The sequence below is a fragment of the Lepisma saccharinum genome, chromosome 17 (genome assembly GCF_977018435.1).
Source record: "Lepisma saccharinum chromosome 17, izLepSacc3.1, whole genome shotgun sequence".
NCBI lineage: Eukaryota > Metazoa > Arthropoda > Insecta > Zygentoma > Lepismatidae > Lepisma > Lepisma saccharinum.
This window is the reverse complement of record NC_139245.1, coordinates 1804728-1827941: the sequence shown is the minus strand read 5'-3', so window position 1 is coordinate 1827941 and position 23214 is coordinate 1804728. Positions and strand designations below refer to the sequence as shown.

The 23214-nt window shown below is 38.2% G+C and overlaps 3 protein-coding genes across 3 annotated transcripts in view; 1 reads left to right on the top strand and 2 right to left on the bottom strand.

The window, feature by feature from the left end:
• Positions 1-10814, bottom strand: part of LOC146001770 (uncharacterized) — a 63353-nt gene extending 52539 nt beyond the window's left edge. The window contains exons 1-2 of the mRNA XM_083139490.1: positions 10113-10814; positions 1769-1826 (exon numbers count right to left, since the gene is read on the bottom strand). Of these exons, the coding sequence (XP_082995616.1) occupies positions 1769-1826; positions 10113-10814 (760 nt within the window). The remainder of the gene's footprint in view (positions 1-1768; positions 1827-10112) is intronic.
• Positions 10815-11796: 982 nt separating this feature from the next.
• LOC146001769 (uncharacterized) lies at positions 11797-14102 on the top strand. Its single transcript, XM_083139488.1, has 2 exons — positions 11797-12282; positions 14088-14102. The coding sequence occupies exons 1-2, from the start codon at positions 11797-11799 to the stop codon at positions 14100-14102; spliced, it is 501 nt and encodes a 166-aa protein (XP_082995614.1).
• The window catches only part of LOC146001463 (putative NADPH-dependent quinone oxidoreductase VAT1L), a 115850-nt gene continuing 106564 nt past the window's right edge, over positions 13929-23214 (bottom strand). Inside the window, exons 8-9 of the mRNA XM_083138789.1 lie at positions 18028-18268; positions 13929-14718 (exon numbers count right to left, since the gene is read on the bottom strand). Coding sequence (XP_082994915.1) covers positions 14696-14718; positions 18028-18268 — 264 coding nt within the window. The 3' untranslated portion in view covers positions 13929-14695. The remainder of the gene's footprint in view (positions 14719-18027; positions 18269-23214) is intronic.

Genomic DNA, 23214 nt, shown 5'->3' with positions numbered 1-23214 from the left:
TATGGATGATATTAAAGTAACTGGGTCGTATGCTATTACGAAGCGTAAGGCAGAGAACACGGAAAGCTGGAGATTGCAGTGAAAAACCTGCCAATTAGGCAGAAAACAATGAATGAAAACAGCTTGTTTTGAGTTTTCTTTCAATTCTTGAAGCTCTTATTGGGTCAAATAAAGTGCACAAACATGGTGATGGGCAATTTTTACGGTAATACTCATGGATCCCAATGTACGTACGAAGAGGCCTAATTTTTTCAATTGAGAAAACACAGAGAAAACGTTCCTTGTTGTAAAAAAAAATACAAACTTAGCATTTTACGTGATTCTTGATGGTTTTCACCAATTTAACCGCATTTCGCGCATATTCTGTAGAAAATCATCAATTTTCTGCCAGCATTCGATAATTTTCTGGCAACAGTAGTATCATGGAAGAAGAGAGATTGATTTATTGATTGATTTGGTTTATTTTGCTTTTCTGCCACTTTTGGCTAATTGAATAAATGAATGTTGATTTAATGAAATTAAAGAAAGGACACTCACAAAAAGCATCCAGCCCCAGGACGCGATTCGAACATGGGAATCCTGACGTCGTAGTGTACTGTGCTAACCACTTCACCACAGACGTCGGCGAAGTATGATAGAAGATGCAGAGAATGAGACAAAGGAAGAGAAATAAAAATGCAGATAGAGAGAGAAGGGAGGATTGTTGATTTTTTATATTTAGCGTCGGTTTCTGGCACTTTTGGCCGATCGCGACGACGACGATGAAATGATGAAGAGACATAAAGAAAACCTGTGCCCAGGCCGAGATTCCAACCAGGGAATCCTAGAGTTGTAGCGTGCAGAAAAGAGAAGATTGATTGATTGATTTGCTTTATTTTACTTCGTTTCTTGTGCCACTTTTGGCTAATTTGCGAAGATTGGGAGGAGTGATGATATGATGAAATTGATGAATAGACACTCACAAACATCCATTCCCAGGCCGGGATTCGTAACCAGGACCCCTGGCATCGTAGCGCGATGTGCTAACCACTCCGCCACAGTACAGGGAAGAGAAATAAGCGAGATACAGATAAGAGAGAGGAGGGGGGGGAGGGGCAGTGACGCAACCAAAGGGGGCTAGGGGGAAATTGCCTCCCGCCAACTTTGGACAAACATTAACGGCCAAGGCACCCGTAGGGAAAGGGGGCACAGAGGGGCAATTACACCATCGATTTAAAATTTTATGCAAATAGAAATAAATTTCTTAAAATTTTATTTATCGCTTCGCTCGCAATACTAGCTTTTCTTAATCTCATCAAGCTCAGAACGAGATGCCGAACGATTTAGCCTAAATAAAAAAAAGTTGTTAAAGAAAGAAAGCTCTGGCGCCCGGTGAAATTATTTGTGCTCTATTAAATCAATATGGTTTGCAAAAAATTTGATTTAAAAATTTTCTTGATCGCTTTGCTTACAATATCATTGTTTCCTGTAGGCCTATGTAATGATTACTAGAGAGGGACGTCACGTAAGCCTTCTCTTAACTGACTTTTTCTTAAATGCATGAACATTTTTTTGGGGGGGGTCCATATTTGAGAAACAATTTATGTAATGTTTGCTGTTGGTTTATTATCAGGTGGATGAATTGAATGTAATTAAATAATAAGGTAAGTTACCGCAATAAGGCCCGGACCACAATAAAGCCCACTGACTGTTTCTCTGAAACTATGAAGAGCGACTGCCAGATGGCAACATTGTATGAGAGCTCAAAGTACTCAAGGAAGAACATTACCCGTAATTCCCGCATAGTATGAGTCGTCGTGGAACTGGAGCAGTCCGAAGTTTTGTTGCTGTTGCAAAAAAGTGAGATATAAATTTCAAACCACATATTTAGTCTTGTATATGTTCATGTATTGTAGACAGTAGGATAGTACTTGGTGTGCATGTAACATTAAACAAAGTGTTTCCCGTTGTATTTTTTTGTACCAAGCTGTAATATTACAAAACGACATGTCATGCCATGTTACACAACAAGGCCCAAGAGCTTGTGTGGTATGGTGTCATGAGGAGTGTGCTGGGATACTACCTCAGGACGTGGACATTTTCACTTGCCCTCGCTGCTAGATGGACTGAAACTGAATTGTAAGCTTAGACTTTTATTTCGTAAGTGGTTAATAATCTGATCTTATTGTTTTTTTGTGCTTTGAAGCATAGTTTTGTAACAATTTACCATCGAACTTGGAGTGCTGCTACGCGGGCCTTATTGTGAAATAGGGTACAAAATAAGGCCCGTTGCAAACATTTTTTCATCACATTTTATTTTGGATTTAGAGGAATTGTACGACTGCTATATATTGATAGTCTGTAACCTACATAATAGCGATTCTTCTAAATTGACAGTTTCAGAGGCAAATACTTTTAAGTGGGCCTTATTGCGGTAACTTACCTGATATGTTACATATATATTAAATAAACTTTCAATATGTACACAATTTAGTGTTAGCATGTTGCATTATGTATTTTCTTATTTTATGTCGCTCCATGTTTCATATGTGTAAAACACATGTTGTACATGAAAGTTATACATGTTATATGTACAGAAATAATTATATTCAAAATGTATTTATCATGAATTTTCTGCCATTCAAAAATACAGTTTGTGCCTTACGTCTCTGCAGAGGTGCAATCACAGGGAAGGCATTGTCCCCTTCAACCTTGGACCTATGTCAATTCTAGGGGGGGGGGGGCAAATATTAACGGCCAATGACACCTGCAGTGGGGGGACAGAGGGACGATTGCCCCTCTCGATTTCAAATTTTATACAAATAAAAATACATTTCTTAAAATTTACTTCCTCACTTCACTCGCATTATCTGCTTATCTTAGCATCATCAAGTTCAAAGCCATAGCTAGGGGGCAACAGGAGTTGGCCCTGGATGCTGAACGATCTAAATAAAAATTGTTTGCACCTTATTAAATCAATATTGTTTTTAGTTTGAAAAAATGTTTTCTTGTGTTTTCTGTAATGCATTGTAAATTACCAGAGACAGAAGTAAGACTTTACTTCATTGATTTTGTCTTACATGTATGACCAATTTCTTTTAGGAATAGGAGCGTGCACATTGTGAAATTTTTGCTGTTGGTTTATTGTGAGGTGGATGAATTGATTATGTAATGTATTTAAATACAGAGCATTCCCTGACATTCGCTACGAGACTCGGTGGCAAGCGGCCCGCAGCAGCGCTTGTCTTTCCCGGTGAACGGGTCTGCGACAGTCGCGAGAGTCTGCTATTAAAATTACAGTTTTCATATTGTGTACTAAGCTTGACTACAGAAGGTGTTGAAAATGATGTCCCTCTGCAGCAACACATTCCTGGCATCTCCGAAGGAAATTGGCATTTACACGTGCAAGTTCGTCCACTTGTAATTCTCCCAATTTTTCGTACAATACTCTCTTTTAACCTTCGAATGATGTGCGGATTGTCTTTGTATACTTTATTTCCCCATTTTTCTCTCCATTTTTATTCAGAACTGACCCTGTTACTCTAAACTTTTTTACGAGGTAATATAGTGGTCCTATGTGGAACGGGAACACCAGGAAATTTCGTTGCAAAAACGTCGTCCAACTTCTCCACAATTCCTCTTTCCGAAGTAACACTCGACAAGATATATCCTTTGTTGTAATGTAAACTTTTGTGGTGCCATATTAAGCCACAATCTTCAACACACGGACATGACAACACAACTTCCAAGGGAGGATTATACTGGCGTCAGTCTGCAACGTCAACAGAAAGGGAAAGAGAGCAAAAAAAAAAAAAAACAGACAGTAGCATGCGACTGTCGCGGACCCGTTCACCAGGAAAGACAAGCGCTGACGCCGGGCTGCTTGCTGCCGAGTCTCGTAGCGAATGTCAGGGAATGCTCTGTAGTATATTTATGTATTAAAGAAACTTCGAATATGTACACAATTTGGTGTTAGCATGTTGCATATGTATTTTCTTATTTATTGTCACTCCAAATTGATAGGAAATGTTGCATGTACAAAAATAATTATACTTGGAATGCATTTATCATGCATATCCTCCTGTGTGGCCGTGCGATCTAAGGCACTGTGCTTTTGACTCCGACTGCAAGACGGTATGGGTTCAAGTCTAACTGGGTTCAGTCTGGGTTTTTTGTCCTGTGTGTAGGACTGGTGGTAACCCACCATCATGAAGACAGTGTCGTGCCCGGGGGGGTTTATAACCCCTCCTCCCTTTGGGCCAATATTCGTAAAAAAAAAAGAACGTTCAAGGTAGGAAAATATGACAAAATGAGGGCTGACTACCATGAAAAAGTATATGTAACCACTCCCTTTCAAAAGCACGCCACTGCATGAGGAAATTGGGGAACTATAAGTAGCATAATCTGGTCACGGATATCTCCTATAATGTTCGAGGGTTCAAAGTGTTGACCCCACGTAACCCCATTACTGGCTGAAGATCTCCACACCTCTAGGTAGGGAGGGAGACTGGCAGTCGGGAGACAGACCAATGCCCTTCAAGGGCTATAGAGCCACGTGTTTTATTATGCATTTTCTGCCATTCAAAAATACAGTTTGCGGGCTTGTTTTCCATTATTAGTTAATGTGAAATTGAATGTTTTGAAAAAAATATTTCAAATAGTTTGTTTCAACACAAAGGCTTTAGCATGGACTTCTACCCCCTTTTGCTTAATTTACGAGGATAACGTCTTTGATAGTACTACTACTAATAATAATAAAATATTATTACTATTAGTGGAACGTTTGTCCTGGTACCTGGTACTCCCCCTCCCCCCAGACAAAAAATTGTGGTTGCGCTTCTGGGAAGGGGAAGATATTAAGTGAAATTCAGTCGAGAGGCAAACAAGCATACTACCTGGTGGAGGCACTCAGTGGTTTGGACCCCCCATTTAAACTGTAGGTTCAATCCTGATTAGTGTTCTGTGCATAATGTGGACTTAAAACAACAATTCAAACAAAGAGCAAACATGCAGAGAGGGGGAAGGAAATAAGATGCAGGAGAGAGAAAGAAGTAGAAAAGAAAAGAGAGAGAGAGAAGGAAATAGCAAATAATAGATAGAGAGTATATAAAATAAAAAGGAAAAAATGGGAGAGAATCATGAGAAAATAAATGATGATAAATGGCACAGTCTTCGGCAGGATGCCTAACTGGGGTGTCCTGATTGATTACCGCCAAAAGCCTTCTTTCTGATTACATACGCATGGCTACTTGTCTGTTTGAGTCCACTTTATGCACAGAAAGGCTAATCAGGACTGGACTGAAGTTTAAAGTGAAAACAAATAAATGAACACAATAACAAACCATCTTGAACAGTATCGGGACCTTTCTTCCCAGAAAAAGGCAATGTTATATGAGTTATGAGAGTGTGTGTGTGCTCCTCTTCTTCCAACTATTAAATATTAAGACCTTAAATTGACATGTGAAAGCTGGGGGACAATTGAGATTTAAACATTGGAGGGGGACTATCCAAATTTTGAATATGTAGATTATGATGGATTTTAGTTATGGGTGATTGAGCTTCACATTTCGGGGGATATCCAACTATTGTGTGTTACCATTACGTTTTAGACTGTCGAAGAAATTCTGGTGTGGGAACTGAGAATTAAGTTTTTGGGAAAAGGCAATATCCACTCACCAAAATTAACAGTAAGTGTAAAATTGGCATGGAAATTTTGGTGGAAGGACTGAGTATTAAACTTTAAGGGGGGGCATGGGGGGAAGAAATTAAGCTCTTAATAAAGTATTAACTCAAACTGTCAAGGGATTTCTGTACGGTGGAGGGTTTCGAACATTATATTTTGGGGACAATATTTAGCGATATCTAATGAACATGTTTTCGGTGCCGAACCTGGAAGAGAAGAGAAGCTGGAAAAGAGTAAATACCACGGAATCATATGAAAGTGTTGTCACTCCCATTAAATGAATATTCTTTTAATCCTGCAAAGAAATGGACGTAAAGATTTCTTGCTCGCTTCTCACAAAAATGCATTACGAATATATGTATTTGACATTTTGATGACATTGTGAAGAATTATACCATAGTTCCATTCAAGAGACAAACAATATTCACGATATTCATTAATATATCATTTCTTAAACAGGGTAGTTACTCTAGGACCATGATAAAATTCAAGTATAATTCCAGGTTTTCAAGGTGAACTTTCCAAAAATTCAAGGGTCCCAGCCGATGTTTTCTCTATTTCAACCTTACGTATTACCGCCTCTCACCACCCCCACACACACACGAATATATTAACAATATAAAGAGTTTGTTTGATCCCAATGAATCAAAAAATTCTAATTCAATTAAACGGTATATATACAATTTAAAATATTCAATTTAAGGTGAGGAATTTACATTTGGCATTTCACATACTCAAGACACTAAATGCATATACAAATATAAGTCACAAATGTTACGGAATATACTGATCTACGAAAAATTGATAATTGTATAAGTTTCAAATTCGAATTTACCTAATTAACTTCATGATATCCTACAATAATCTGCCTGTCAAATAGATCGTTATGCAAAGGGCACTAACAAAGTAAACTGACCGAGAGAATTCTGTTTTTCTCCAGGTAGCTTTCTTTTCCTTCCTCCATAAAAAAAACTGCTTTGAAAAACTTGCATCGGGACATTTGAAATGTATGAATTCATTTGGATTAGTAAAAGTTGCAATTTTTCACGTCTACAGAGAAAAATCTACGTAGAATTCACTCAATTCCCAGAGCAAAAAAATTCACGCATAACTCCCGGAATTCAAGGAATTCCTGGTGAGTAGCCACCCTGTTAAATTATAATGCTTAGTTGTTACTGCTTAATTTAAAGCAGGTGCATCATTGGGATGATGTAGGTCTATTAATAATAATATTGTATTATCAATTCCCTTTATGCTGTAATAGGTGTATTAAGAGTACTTCATAGTAGCACCTTGGATCATTACTCAATACAGTAGAAAAATAAATGTCAAATTTGCACAGTACTCTATAAAGCAGAAAAATATCAATTGACCTTGGGGGGGGGGGGGGGGGGTTGGACACCCCACGCTGCCACTGATTGTAACACGCACACAACAGTTTCAACATTCCCAAAACTGTGCCTGGTTCTCAGATTTCTGCAAAATGTTGGTAGATGATAGCATGGACCAAACTGTTTCCAAACATCACCAATAGATGGCAGATAAAACTCATGCAGTTTGGTAGGTCTCAACCACTCTCCCCAAGTGGACCTTTTCGGGAAAGGATATAGTATTCTTGAATGCCATATTTTTTAGGTATTGACAAATTTAAATATGTCAAACATTGTGTCATTTTATGGCACATGGCAAGATAATTCATTGATTGGTTAATTTATTTTTCAGCTTGTGAGAAATACATCCTAAATGTGGGTGTATCCTCCCCTCCCAGGTTTCCATTTAGAAGTAATGTGTTGCCGATTCTCTGATCGTAAATCACTTCAGGAAGTAGTACACATACACCATGGTACTTGTGCTGGGAGTAAACATCCCCTGGGAAATTTCGTACACACACATGCCGTGTGTTACCAGACTCTGATGAATTAGTTATAAAGGGCTGTGAATCCTGAAATCTCAGGTTTGAGCCTAGTTAAAACTTGGATTTGTTACTTCACATATTTGACAAGTTCATTAATCATCATTGTCATGATTAACGCAAGATGTAGAAAGAGGTGCAAACTAAGAAACAGAAACTCTCAAAGAAATATCTGTCCCTGCCAAGGTCAGGCCTTCTGTGGTGATATTGTCAGTCAAGTACTCAGCTTTGTCGGCTACCACAGGTGGCTTTGATTCCTAGGAGTTGTTTTTGTTGGAATAGTAGTAGCAATATATCCTCCAAGCTGTCTCGTTAGTTATTACTAGAGACCGGATTTTAAAGTAAAAAAAAATTGTACTCTAAAAAAGGACAAAAAAGGGGGGAATTATTGCCAAAAAAGGAAATAAAGGACTAGTTCACTTTTGCACTCCACTAAAAATATTATTTCAAATAAAAGCACCACAATATATACAATTCATATGTAAAAAGGGATACATTAAATTTCTGATGAAGTAAAGCAAAAAATGCATGAAATTAAGTGTACAGTCCTTTTTATACATGAATGGTATATATTGTGCTTTTATTTGAAAGAATATTTTCAGTGGAGTGCAAAAATAAACCATAGTTTTTTTTTTTACGGTAAAGTTCAGCAAATAATCTTAACCATCCTTTTCGATGAAATCTTCCTTGAAACAGCTTTCCACATTCCATAGCTTGCTACCACTTTGTGCCTGACTGTCATTTCATTGACACTCAATACTGGCGTCACTGTCACACGGTTAAGTTAAAAATACTCTAAAAAAACTTTACAATGAAAGTCTATAAATCGAACAGATAAGTACACTTTCGACTCAACAGACATGCCACCTACAATGTGTTTGTTACTGCTTAAGCCCAGATTGCATTGTTGCAACAATCGCTGTAATGTACTCCCAGAACTTGTGGAGGGAAGGGAAGGGAAGGTAGAAGGTGCTTGTTCTTTCTTTCCTCTAAACTGAACCAAATAGACAACTGCTGAAAGTTTTGTTCAGGGAAAAAACAGTTGTACCAAATATTTGATATCTTGTCAATAAAGGAACCAAGGTAGACTTTTTTTAAAAAGGAATGGGGGCTGAAAAAGTAGTCAATAAAGGGACCAGAAAGGAATTTCTTTTATAAAAAAATAAAAAATAGGATAAAAAAGGGAATGTGGGATGCAAAAGGGGAAAAAATGGAAGTCAAAACCATATTATCTTGTTGTTGGAAGATAATTATCAACACTTATTTATGGTGGTTGCGGTAAACGCGGTTTAAAATTACTTACGTGAAATTTAAAAGATTTCGTAATTCCGCGTTGCACAATTTAATGGTTCAATCCTATTAATTTCGAAGATCCACTGTCTTCATTCACAAAAGGGTACGGCGTTTGAAGCGGAGATGGTACCGCGTCAGTACATTGTTTGTTCCCGGGCGGCGGTGGTTGCGATTTTTCCCGTTCGGCAGCACTGGCGCGCGCATCTTGGTCTGCGTCGTCTGCTTCCTGTTGTCCGGTGGCGTTGCAAGTTGGGGGTTGGGGGGCTGGGCTGTGTTGCTCGGTAATGTGCCGTTCCTGTTCCCCGCGTGGCTGGAGGGGGGTCGAGTATGCGTATAGCATCTTTTCTTTTTCAGGTCGGGGATCTTTCTGAGGACAGGGTGCCAAGTTGGGTGTGCTTGTCCATTGTCTAGGTTTAGTGCTGGTTTCTGCTGGATGATAGCATGGGTTTCTTTGATGGTGTTTTCTATGACAGAGCCGGTTGGGTGAAGTATGGATATGGAGGAGATGGTGTGGTTAGTGGAGTGGAGGTGTTGGGAGAGGCCTGATTTAGGTGTGTCGTTTTTGGAATCTTTTACATGTTCGTTAATCTGTTCTTGGACGGTGCGGATGGTTCTGCCAATGTAGGTGTTGTGGCATTGGCATGTGGTCTTGTAGACACCGGGGGATGAAAGTTTGGGTAGGTAGTATCTCTTGAAGTTGGGTAGTGCCCTTCCGATTTGGGATATGGGTTTGTGTGCTACTCGGATGTTGAAGGGTTTGAGGGCCTTGGCAAATTTTCCAGATGTGGTGGGGTGGTATGGAAAGGCGATCCATTTGGGTTTAGGATTTTGGTTCGGGTTATCTCTGTTTCTTGGATGTCTGAACTGGGTTTCTGTTTTTGCGCACCACATTGATAGTTGGCGCTCGGTGTAACCGTTGTTTAGGCCTATTTCCGTTACGCACGCTATTTCATCTTGCAGGTCATCTTCTGTGCAGCTGTGTGTGAAGGCTCTTCTGTAAAAGTTCATCCATACTCCAGCTTTCTGTTTTGGTGGGTGGTTGGATTTTGCATGGATATACTGGGTGCCCGAACCTGGTTTCCTGTATACGGATGTGACGAACTTGTCTTGGAGTCGTCGGATGCTGAGGTCGAGAAAGTTGAGGCGGCCATTTTGTTCCCTTTCAACGGTGAAGTTTATGTTGGGATGTATGTTATTGAGGGCCGTTAGGAGAAGGGTTAGGTCCTCTTCCTGTTTGTAAATGACTATGGTGTCATCGGCATATCTTTTGTATCTTATGTGAGCAATCTCTGGTTGGGTGAGAATTGACTTCTCGGCCACATGCAGCACTATGTTGGATAGGGGTGCAGAAAGGGGGTTGCCCATCGCTAGGCCCCCTGTCTGGTGGAAGAAACTGTCCTCGAACTGGAAATAGTTGTGGGTGAGGCAGGCTTGTAGAAGGTTGCAGATTTCATCAGTTACAAATGGAGGCATGTTATTGCTGAGTAGCCAAGTTCTGGTGGAGTCAAGTGCAAGGCTGATCGGGATGGAGGAGTACATGTCCACTACGTCTATGCTGGCTAGTTTGCAGTTGTCGGCTTTGACAAAAGAGGTGACAAATTCTTTTGCCTCGAGGCTGTTTTTTAGGCAGTGGGTGAGTTTGTCATTGTGGGCGGTCAGTTTCTGGAGGAGCCATTTGGTTAGGTGGACACTTGGTTGATTGAAGCCGGCCACTATGATTCTCAAGGGGGTTCCTGGTTTGTGAGTTTTTGGTATGCCATATGCACAGGGAAGGCTGGGGTGGGTGTTCCTTAGTTTCTTCTTTTCACTATCTTGAAGGAGGGCACAGTTATCTATGGCTCGGCGGATGGCTGTATTGTATCTGCTTGTGGGGTCACGTTTCAGCTTTTTGTACCCGTCAGAGTTTAGTTTTGCTTGCATTTTGTCACTGTATTGGCCTTTTCCCATTATGACGTATTGATTACCCTTGTCCGATTTTATGCACCAACATTTGTTGTCCTGTAGCCACTTTCGGAATTCCTGTGTTGTGTTCCTTAGTTTATTGTGCACTGTGGGTTTATGTTTGCTAGTAGGTTGGGCATGTTGGCGGAGGATGATGGAAGCACAGGTAAGGCGTACACACTCGGCATCTTGGTTAGTTTTCGTTGCAAACGCTGTTTTTTCGGCAGAGCAGATTAAGTCTAGGGAGGGGGGGGGGAGTCATTTAGGAGGTTGAATTTGAGGCCGTGTTGGAGGAGGGAGTGGAATTCTGTCGGCACGGTGAGGTTGGTGAGGTTGATTATGGTGCTGGCGGGGGTGTTGGGGTTCACTGGTGTGGGGGTGAGGGCCGGAGGTTGGGCACCAAGGGTTTGCAGTTTCTGTGTTGTAAAAGTTCATCCATACTCCAGCTTTCTGTTTTGGTGGGTGGTTGGATTTTGCATGGATATACTGGGTGCCCGAACCTGGTTTCCTGTATACGGATGTGACGAACTTGTCTTGGAGTCGTCTGATGCTGCAAGAAAACAGCGATCCTAACACAGAAACTGCAAACCCTTGGTGCCCAACCTCCGGCCCTCACCCCCACACCAGTGAACCCCAACACCCCCGCCAGCACCATAATCAACCTCACCAACCTCACCGTGCCGACAGAATTCCACTCCCTCCTCCAACACGGCCTCAAATTCAACCTCCTAAATGACTCCCCCCCCCCTCCCTAGACTTAATCTGCTCTGCCGAAAAAACAGCGTTTGCAACGAAAACTAACCAAGATGCCGAGTGTGTACGCCTTACCTGTGCTTCCATCATCCTCCGCCAACACGCCCAACCTACTAGCAAACATAAACCCACAGTGCACAATAAACTAAGGAACACAACACAGGAATTCCGAAAGTGGCTACAGGACAACAAATGTTGGTGCATAAAATCGGACAAGGGTAATCAATACGTCATAATGGGAAAAGGCCAATACAGTGACAAAATGCAAGCAAAACTAAACTCTGACGGGTACAAAAAGCTGAAACGTGACCCCACAAGCAGATACAATACAGCCATCCGCCGAGCCATAGATAACTGTGCCCTCCTTCAAGATAGTGAAAAGAAGAAACTAAGGAACACCCACCCCAGCCTTCCCTGTGCATATGGCATACCAAAAACTCACAAACCAGGAACCCCCTTGAGAATCATAGTGGCCGGCTTCAATCAACCAAGTGTCCACCTAACCAAATGGCTCCTCCAGAAACTGACCGCCCACAATGACAAACTCACCCACTGCCTAAAAAACAGCCTCGAGGCAAAAGAATTTGTCACCTCTTTTGTCAAAGCCGACAACTGCAAACTAGCCAGCATAGACGTAGTGGACATGTACTCCTCCATCCCGATCAGCCTTGCACTTGACTCCACCAGAACTTGGCTACTCAGCAATAACACGCCTCCATTTGTAACTGATGAAATCTGCAACCTTCTACAAGCCTGCCTCACCCACAACTATTTCCAGTTCGAGGACAGTTTCTTCCACCAGACAGGGGGCCTAGCGATGGGCAACCCCCTTTCTGCACCCCTATCCAACATAGTGCTGCATGTGGCCGAGAAGTCAATTCTCACCCAACCAGAGTTTGCTCACATAAGATACAAAAGATATGCCGATGACACCATAGTCATTTACAAACAGGAAGAGGACCTAACCCTTCTCCTAACTGCCCTCAATAACATACATCCCAACATAAACTTCACCGTTGAAAGGGAACAAAATGGCCGCCTCAACTTTCTCGACCTCAGCATCCGACGACTCCAAGACAAGTTCGTCACATCCGTATACAGGAAACCAGGTTCGGGCACCCAGTATATCCATGCAAAATCCAACCACCCACCAAAACAGAAAGCTGGAGTATGGATGAACTTTTACAGAAGAGCCTTCACACACAGCTGCACAGAAGATGACCTGCAAGATGAAATAGCGTGCGTAACGGAAATAGGCCTAAACAACGGTTACACCGAGCGCCAACTATCCATGTGGTGCGCAAAAACAGAAACCCAGTTCAGACATCCAAGAAACAGAGATAACCCGAACCAAAATCCTAAACCCAAATGGATCGCCTTTCCATACCACCCCACCACATCTGGAAAATTTGCCAAGGCCCTCAAACCCTTCAACATCCGAGTAGCACACAAACCCATATCCCAAATCGGAAGAGCACTACCCAACTTCAAGAGATACTACCTACCCAAACTTTCATCCCCCGGTGTCTACAAGACCACATGCCAATGCCACAACACCTACATTGGCAGAACCATCCGCACCGTCCAAGAACGGATTAACGAACATGTAAAAGATTCCAAAAACGACACACCTAAATCAGGCCTCTCCCAACACCTCCACTCCACTAACCACACCATCTCCTCCATATCCATACTTCACCCAACCGGCTCTGTCATAGAAAACACCATCAAAGAAACCCATGCTATCATCCAGCAGAAACCAGCACTAAACCTAGACAATGGACAAGCACACCCAACTTGGCACCCTGTCCTCAGAAAGATCCCCGACCTGAAAAAGAAAAGATGCTATACGCATACTCGACCCCCCTCCAGCCACGCGGGGAACAGGAACGGCACATTACCGAGCAACACAGCCCAGCCCCCCAACCCCCAACTTGCAACGCCACCGGACAACAGGAAGCAGACGACGCAGACCAAGATGCGCGCGCCAGTGCTGCCGAACGGGAAAAATCGCAACCACCGCCGCCCGGGAACAAACAATGTACTGACGCGGTACCATCTCCGCTTCAAACGCCGTACCCTTTTGTGAATGAAGACAGTGGATCTTCGAAATTAATAGGATTGAACCATTAAATTGTGCAACGCGGAATTACGAAATCTTTTAAATTTCACGTAAGTAACACTTATTTATTTCATGATTCGTGTTGGAAAATAAAGAAAGGAGTTCCCTTTAAAATCCAGTCTCTATATTCATTACTTTTGATATGACCCTTGTATCTAGAAATATTTGAATTCCATAATTTTTAAAAGCTTCCATCTTAAGTTGATTTTTCATGGGAAATTTATTTATATAATTAAAAAACAACATTCAGTCTCTCAGCTCAGACTTTATTGTGCCTGTGCTTCAATGCAGCAGCATACATGCATCATAAGCATAATTGCATAAGCTATTTTCTTCCATTCATCACACAAGTTGTACCATGAAATTTTGATATGATTTAACAATATACTCAATTGTGATTTCAGGAACCCATATTGTAGGCAACCAATATACTTAAGTTTTCAAAAAATATATAATAATACAATGCAAAATATTCTTACATCAAGCAACTACAAAAATATTTGAAACATTAAAATCACTTTACTGAATTGACAATATTTCATTCCAATAACATATTATATGATGACATATGATCAATTTGATATATATTTCATTTAGCAAGTGATAGTGCCTTTTATTCCACTGATGTTAGCATAAGTTGAACTTCAATCCAATAAACCAGCTGCTGCCAAATCTTCAATTCTCATTACCTGCAAACACTGGATTACATCGTAAAAGTCATTTCTGTGGTGGAGTTCAGAGCTGATGACTTTTGCTACTCTGCACCAGTTTGTGGAAAAATATCTCTGGCGGAATGTAACTGGGATCTTCTTTAATTATCCCATATCATGACCCTGGTGGCTGGCAGAAGTCCATGAAAATGATTGTTTTGTATAAATGCAGCAAGTTACACATTTTCATTCATATTTGACAAAATAAATATATACTGATTTTTTTTTTTTTACACAAAATATAACACAGCACAGATTTCCAATGTGAACAGAACGTGCAATAGTTTACCATCTTAGCATCTTCAACTGGCATTTTCTTTTGAATCTGAAAAAGAAAGAGCACAAAATAAATACTCTGCTTTATAAACTCTTGAAATTTACAATTAATTCATCCTAGAAAAAAAAATGATCCTCTTATCCACCCCTTGAAAAATTGTAATTTTGGGCCAATACCATTTCTATTTTCTAATAAATTCTTACTAATATTTGTAATAAGTCATTTTTTTAATGAATCAATTTTGAATTAACTCAAACAGATTGGAAAATAATTTGCAATGTTCTTTAATTGCTTCAGCGGTGTAGTTAATTATTATTGCACGGACACAGATGGAGGGAGGGTAGCATACTTGGTTTACAAGTCCGTGCTCAGCCTTTTGGCATGTGCCAGTAAACTATTTTCCCAAATATTCTAATTTCATTGATTTGCTTTATTTTACTGCACGACTGCAAAAGCAAACAATGGGAAGTTCCATGCAGATGTATCTTTTTAGGATTTGCAATATTTTTTTCCTTTTTTTATTAAGGAGCGAAATTTTCAAAAGTGACTGCAGGCTAATGCAAAAAACCCAGTGCATAGTTAAATTATAAATGGTTTTCTTAAAAGTACACTAGTTCAAATTCCACAGCCCTTTCAAATTATTAAATATGTAAGTTAGGCAAAGGTCCTTTATACTAGTTTTTGAATTATGGCCAAAGGGTCACTTGGTAGCTCAGTGGTAGATCATTTGCACGGGTACCAGACCCAGGTTTGATCCTTGCATTGTTATTTTCACAATGTTTCAATAAGTATGTGTGTGCATGCTTTAAGCTATTTCATATAGCTAGTTCAGTTAAAAAAAAAACTTAAGCTTTGAGAATGCTAGTATCTTACCTTGCACAGAACTTCAAAAAGAGAACATTTCCAAGCCTTACATACACAAAATGTATTAACAAGGTATATCCTTGTTCAGATAAAAGTCTCACCTGATGGGATTCAAGACAGTGTGGTTTTATCTGAACAGGAGCTCAAAAACTTTAGCAATATTTTCATGCAGGATATGCAACTTAACTATTTGAAAGACCCTAATAAATTTCAGATTTCATTTACAAGTAAAATTTCTGGAGCATGCAACTAACACCAACATTTGAAAATCTTCACATGACAAATTATTATTGCAAAGAAAAATAGTGCAGAAAAGCACTACAGAAGTGCATGATAAATATGTGTATGATGAGTTATTTTCAGATATTACATTTGTAATGATACCTTAAATATATTTGAGTGTAATTAACTCTGATAAACTTACTTTTCATTTTTCTGCCTAAATGTCTGCCTGACGAAGCCACCCAATGGGTGGCGAAATAGATCGCGAAGAAACATTTATGCGGAAAAATGAAAAGTAAGTTTATCAGAGTTAATTACCTATCTCCGCGTAACCGTCAAACAGATATCATTAGATACAATATATTTGAGTGTGTATATGCTTCTAGACATGTACAGATATATGGCAGCTTGCAGACTGAAGTGACAATTGGTATGCCCTTCCTGTGGTGTTTTTTTTTTTCCTTTCATTCACTGCACATGTGAAACCCGCAAACTGGTCCAAGCAACATGTGCAGCTATTTCTGTCACTATGGTATCAAAAGTTGCATTTATTTCTGAAGGTTTGTTTCCAAGTGACATGTGTTGCCTGTCAAATTGCCCATCACCTCCTTTTGCATAATGCAGGATGAGGTTAAAGAATTGAAACAAGCATCGGCAACACAGATTACAATCGCTGTAACTGGCACCAGTACAAACCAAGGTGGATTCATTTAAATTGCAATTTAAATCAAGATTTAAATAAGGTGTTTTATTTATTCACTTTAAATAAATAATTTATAGAATAATGTACATAAGGATTTTGTAGAGAGTGAAAGTACATTAATCTCGAAATCATCTAATAGTGTTTATTAGGCTCTAAGAAAGGAAAAGAAAGTAAACAAAATATATGTACTGATGGGGTGAAGCTCATTGGAAACGAAATGTAATATATTAATTTTAAACACACTTAAGATATCTTGATTTAAAATTCAATAATTTGATTGGCAAAAATATTTTGTGTAGAAAAATATACAAAATACTAATGTTAAATCGTGAATAGTGTCATTATCATTAAACTGTAAATAAACATGGCAGCTGATATTTTGCAAACCATCATTAAAAAAAATTGGCAAAATTCAGCTACAGACTTTAAAACATCCAGAATGTTTTATTTTCACTGGAAGAAAAGTTACTGAAATTATGTATTATAGTTTCATTAACACACCCAACGAACATTTCCATAGTAGGCTCATAGTATCAGAAAAACAAAATATATTTACATATATTTTTTATTTGCTTTAATCAAACTGTTCAGATATTTTATTGAGCACTTTTTTATTTAAAAAAAACTTACTATAAGAAAAACATCTATATGTATGGTGCCAAAAAACATTCCAGCAATATCAAGTGTGTGTTTTTTTAAATAAAAAAATCATGATATTTATCCACCCTGGAACAAACCATTTCTGAAAACACACGCGATTTTAAATAACTGTGAATGAAATGATTGACAGTTTGTCTGATATTCCCTTTTTTGCCTTTGTACAATTACCTCACCAAGAGAACAGATGGGAGAAAGATGAATCGGCAAGAGCTACTACCTATAGTGCATGATCAGAATAAAGAAAAAACTGACCAAGAAATAAGTGTCAAGGCATCTTGATAATCTTTTTTCCTTTCCCACTCTCACTTAATATGTCTATGAAGATGAATCAATAAGATTCAGATATAGCATAGTTGTAACCAATGCTTTCTTTCTGAAAAACAGGAGTCTTGTATTCTTCACAAGTCCATTTGTTATGGTGTCACAAATAATTGCAATGCAAGGATACATTTGTGTGTTTACCTGAAAGCTCTATAGAAAGTTATGCTAACCACCATACCAAGGAGGCTGGTGGAATTACAAAAAATACTGACATGTATTTCTGCATGATCACATTTATTGGTTTTATATTAATAACAAAAACAATTATTTTATTGTCAGATATGAAAAATGTACCAGCATGGAACACCTCCAAGAAACGTTTTTCATGCATTTTCTTACTATTGCACATAGTATTATTCCAATATCTTATGGCTCCGTTTTGTCATTTCAGAAACTTCTTTTTCCAATTTGTCAAACAACTTTTGTGTTGCCCTGTTTATGAAATTAAAGAGTATTGTGATGAACAAATTTGAGTAGCAGTACTTTGTCCTATCAAACTTAAGTTTCTCAATTCTGACATATCTTATCCTCATGAAACTGCCATGACACTATTTTTACGTAGCCTGAAAAGATCCCAGAAACCATACCTGCAGATGAATTCTCCCCGCCTCCATTTTCTTTGGCATCTTTGTCCTTCTCTTTTTCCTCATCCTTCTTCTCTTCCTTCTTGTCCTCCTTGTCTGCCTTGTCTTTTGACTTCTCCTTGTCTTCTGACTTGTTCTTGCCCTTTGCAGGCGTCACTGGTTTCGGCTTTGGTTCCATTGCAGGATCAAGAACTATCTTGCCAATGTTCTTCCTGTCATGCATCTTTTGCATAGCTTCTGGAACCTACAAAAAATTAATTATGCGGTAAAGAAATATTTGTTTTCAAACTTCACTGTCCTAAGAAACACACAAATGACATTTTTCAGATTTTTATGTAATTTTTCTGGAGAACATTTATTTGTAATTTGATGAATATTAATAATAATTAGGAAAAAATGAACAAAAACAAAAAACTTGTACTTTTATTCTTTTGTTTGTTAAATTTCAGCTACTGTTATAACTAAAACACTGAACAAATTACTAATAAATATACTGACATTTTCACAAAAACTTACTTGTAATAACCAGAAATTAGAAGAAATATTCTACAGTGCAAACCTGAATATACCAGACAAAAAATTGAAATTGTACTTATGTTTCTTAAAATAAAAAAAATAGACTACAATTTAACTTGAGTTTACAAATCTCAGTTTACAAAAGTTTTTAAAGGGTAACTAAGAAGGTGCAAACTAGCAAGTATTCAATCTGAACATTATTATTGCTTTTTGATGATGCAGCTTTAGAAGTTGGTACATAAGAAAGTTTACAAATGCAAAAGCAAGTGCAAATCAAACTTTCACACTACAGAGATTATTCTGAAATCCTCCACACTTTTGGGCACACACAGAAAAGATACGGGGTGTTAAAAACTTTTGAGCTTTTGGTTTACTCATTCGTCCTTGGTGTGAAAAAGTTTCAAGTGAGATCCCCTGTAGGATCTACATCTCTTTTTCAACTAAACCATAATGAACACAATTTGGGAGGCATTTCAAAGCAACAGTAAGATACTGATTTGAAAGTCAAAAAACAGAAGTGATGAGTGTATGCTGGTTATTACAATGAAAAGCTACTTGGTATACCTTGTGCCTAAAAGTACTTCTGCACTATGGAGTAAGAAGAGTAGTAGTAATAGTGTATTCAAAGAGTACTAGTAATAGTGTATTCAGGCATGTAGTCAGGGGGAGGGCTAAGAGGGCTGAATCCTCCCGAAATCCTACAAATATCTAATTTAAATGGTGTATAGTGGTAATTAATTTTACTTCATTGGCAGGATTCAACATTAGATCAAAAAAAGTTTACTGTACAATAGAGGAACCAGCTTATATTTTTATATTCCACCATTTAATCTAAAGAATAAATGGATCCACAGCTCTCAAAATTTATAGATTTCTTTGCAAGAAGTCACACAATATAAACTTTATGAGTAAAAACTTGGCCCTAACTTTTAAAGCCCTTTTTTCAACGGGATGTGTAAAAGTTAATAATAAAATACAATAACTATGAATTTCAGTACACTAACTACAAAATGTATGAAAATAATGGACAACAGTTGTGTTGGATATTCACTCATACGGTGGATCAAGTAGCAAAGTTCCATTTATATAACAATAAATTTGGATTAAAATTTGTTTAACTTATAATAATTATTACTGTAAAGTGACAATTATAACTTTGGTAATAATTATTCTTGTCATCATTATTTCTACTAATCAAGTTTTATCAGTGGAATCCCCCCTCTACAAATATTTCTGGCAATGCCTGTGCTGGTAAGGGATGAGCCCCTCTCCGAAATAAAATCCTGGCTAGGGGCCCCGAGTGTATTTAAAGTTATATGCTGCAATTGCTCTGCAACAGCTAAAATCTGCCAACAATTCTACCACCACTTCTAGCTTTTAAAAGTAAAGTTACTTCTAGCTTTTAAAAGTAAAGTGCTCCCCTGTGCTCCACCATGCCATAAAGGCGTATAGGGGTGTGGAGTTAGGCCCCACACTTTCTTGATCACAGCCGAAGGTTCGGATGATGTGATCAGCATCACACCCCTAGCTGCATTCCCCCCCCCCCCCCCCGTTTCCTCCAGGAACCTACTTTATACAATGCTGGGTGGGCACAGGAGCCACTTGAACACGTAAAAAAAATTCCGGTTCTACCTTGCTGGGGATCAAACCAGTCTCTCGCATGGTAGTCAAATTCCACAACTTCCACTTTAAGCAGGAAGTTCAACTGTCCTTGCACTATAGAATTAATTTATGCTCTAGGTCTGAACCTGAGACTGTTCACACCAAAGAGAAAAGCCATTGTTCAATGCAAACATGGGTGTTTTCCAAAGTATTACATACTGCGAAAAATTTATAAAAAAGATTTTGACTGGTTATTTGGTGCTTACGTTTTACATGAAAAAGTAAATTTTGTTTCCTTTTCAAATTTCTCTTCTCCCAATGGAAAAACATGAAAGGAAAATAAATCATTGCCACAATTTTAAAGTATATATTCTTTGTGTGATGGTTACAAACAAGTGAATCAGTGGTAAGAGCCGCTGGAGAGAGTGACACCAGTCCGGCTTAGGCCAGGGTAAAACATGAAATTCTCAGGGCAACTAAAACTGATTGATAACTTATTTTAGAAGGAGAAAGTGAACAAAGGAAAACTTGTTTAACCTACTACGGAGGGTACAATGCACCGTATATTCTTAATTTTCATATTACATTAAATTTATATACAGGATTGTATTTAAAGCTGTCTGTTTCTTGGTCACATATATCTCTATAAAACATATTTCATCTACTGGAAGGCTGCTGCTTCTTTCTGGATACGTGATTGACTACTTCTATTTGGCTAACAAGCTTCTTCCATCTGCTAATAGTCTCCCTCTTCTTCTTTATCGATATGCGAGACTTCCTCTTCTATCAATTAATCAGCTGATTTATAAATTGGTTAAGAGGCTTCTTCTTCTATCAATTGGTTAATAGGCTATTACTTCTACTAGTCAATAGTCTTCTTCTACTCATCAATATACTTATTCTTCCATTTGTTAGTAGACTTCTTCTATTAATCAATATACTTATTCTTTAAACTTCTTCTATTGATCAATATACTTATTCTTCTATAAACTACTTCTATTAATTAATATACTTATTCTTTAAACTTCTTCCATTAATCAATATACTTATTCTTCTATAAACTACTACTTCTATCGATGAAATCCTATGCCTTTCATATATTTATTCTTCTAGTAAATATCTCTCTTATTTACCAAGGCCTATATCCAAATTCCTTCATTTATTAAACATTTGATTGATTTCCGTATCTTCCATGCTATATTTCCCTTCTTTTTGGGCTTTGTCAAAGATACAACAATAATACGAATCAATAATTTGATGCGCAATAGCCTAATAAAGGAAGAAAAAATTGGTTAATCAAAGGGCGCCACCTGTCCCACGCTCAACCTCGATCTGGGTCAGCAATGTCAGTGCTGCAACGAAGTGCTTGGGGGCTGCCACAGAGTTCGTGCTACACCGGGGAAAACAACCAAAAAGGTAGAGATATAAAATTGTAATAACTTTCTAACTTCATTTCCATTGTTTATCTCTGTTCATAAATTTATGTAAGCACAATTAATTTCATTTCACCAAACACTTTCATTCAATTCGAGTGTGCATTGTTACTATAATCTGCAATCCAAATATTTCTTCTGTGTGCTGCCATCTATGGTTCCTTACTTCAATCATTGGGACATATGGTTTACATGTGCGGATACGTAACATCAGTGACAATTTACTGTTCGTACTTTTCAGATTAATATGTGGTTTTCAGAAGAAAAAATATAGAACTGCCAATGCTTTATTGACATTGCATTTGCCATGACATCTTTGAGCTTGCAGGAATTACAGCATTTGCAGATGACACACATGGCACCTGTAATTCAGTTTTACCATCCAAATGCTGGTTCGAATATTGGATCGCAGACAAAAGGTTGGCTTTTGACATGTTCAACCTTGTTAACACTGCAGAGGCAGGCAACAGAAATTGCATTAGCTCTCCCTCCTATGAATTGTGCAGTGGGAAATTTCATTTAGCATCTAGCAGAGAGTGAGGATTTAGTTCAGGTCAACAATGAATGAGATTAGGGTAGACGGATTATACATGAGTGTTAATTGAAGAATTGTGAATCGTTTAAATGTATACTATGGACATGCCTTACATAGATTTGCAAAGGAAAAGAGAAAACTTGAATGTTTGTTACACATTAAAATTGTGATGTTTTTGTTGAAAAATACATGCAATCACATGATTACAATTATTATTTTGAATTTATTTCTTAGTATTGCTTGCCTCCCCCCATCTGGAAAAATGGCTGTGTGCCAACCCATGCAAGACCAAGTCTAAGACTCAGTGCAGTTCCATTTCTCTTCTTCCCTTGTTTTATACCTAAAATCAAGTCTATAGTATAGTGTAGTGGAAATGCTTTCACCTTGTAATCAAGGTCTCAGAGATTCGATACCTAACACAGGCACAGTGAACAATGGTTTGCATCCCACTTAAACTGTAGGTCCTGTCCTGATTAATGGTTTAAACCAGGGGTTCCCAACCTTTTTCTTTTTTTGACACCCTTAGTGTTTCAAATTTTTTCGGCACCAACGTCACAATGTAGGCCTATCTAACACTTGCAATGCTCAGTATGGTTAGGTTGCTTGTCTTAAGATAAAAAATACACACATTTCAAATTCAGAAATATTTTAAGAGTAAAAAGTACTACATAAACACATATTTGGATCAATTCTTAACATGTACTTTGGTCCAATTCTAAAACCATGTGTAGACTAGCAAGTGTCATTTCAGTGAAAATATTGGAACATTTTGCAGTGCCCTTGTAAGTTAGCCACAGTACACAGTATGGGAACCATTAGTTTAAACAATATCAACTTCATGTTGCTAATACAAGGTTCATTTTTGGAAAATACTTAAATACCAATGAGTAAATGCATCTCTTCATTATTAATATGAAAATATTGACACATGGGACTTAAGATAATAGTTTGAAGACTGATGTTATATGAAGAGAGAAAGATTACAAAAATTATAACTTGTTCATGGTTGCCCATGCAAAGCAGATACTTATTATATAGTTAACATGGTGTACAAGTCTTCAAAGTACTACTTACACACTTAGTAATAAGGTACTGAAACATTAA

Excerpts from the sequence above, each read along its gene's own strand:
- LOC146001769 (XM_083139488.1), top strand. The coding sequence starts at position 11,797 with ATGGGAAAAGGCCAATACAGTGACAAAATGCAAGCAAAACTAAACTCT.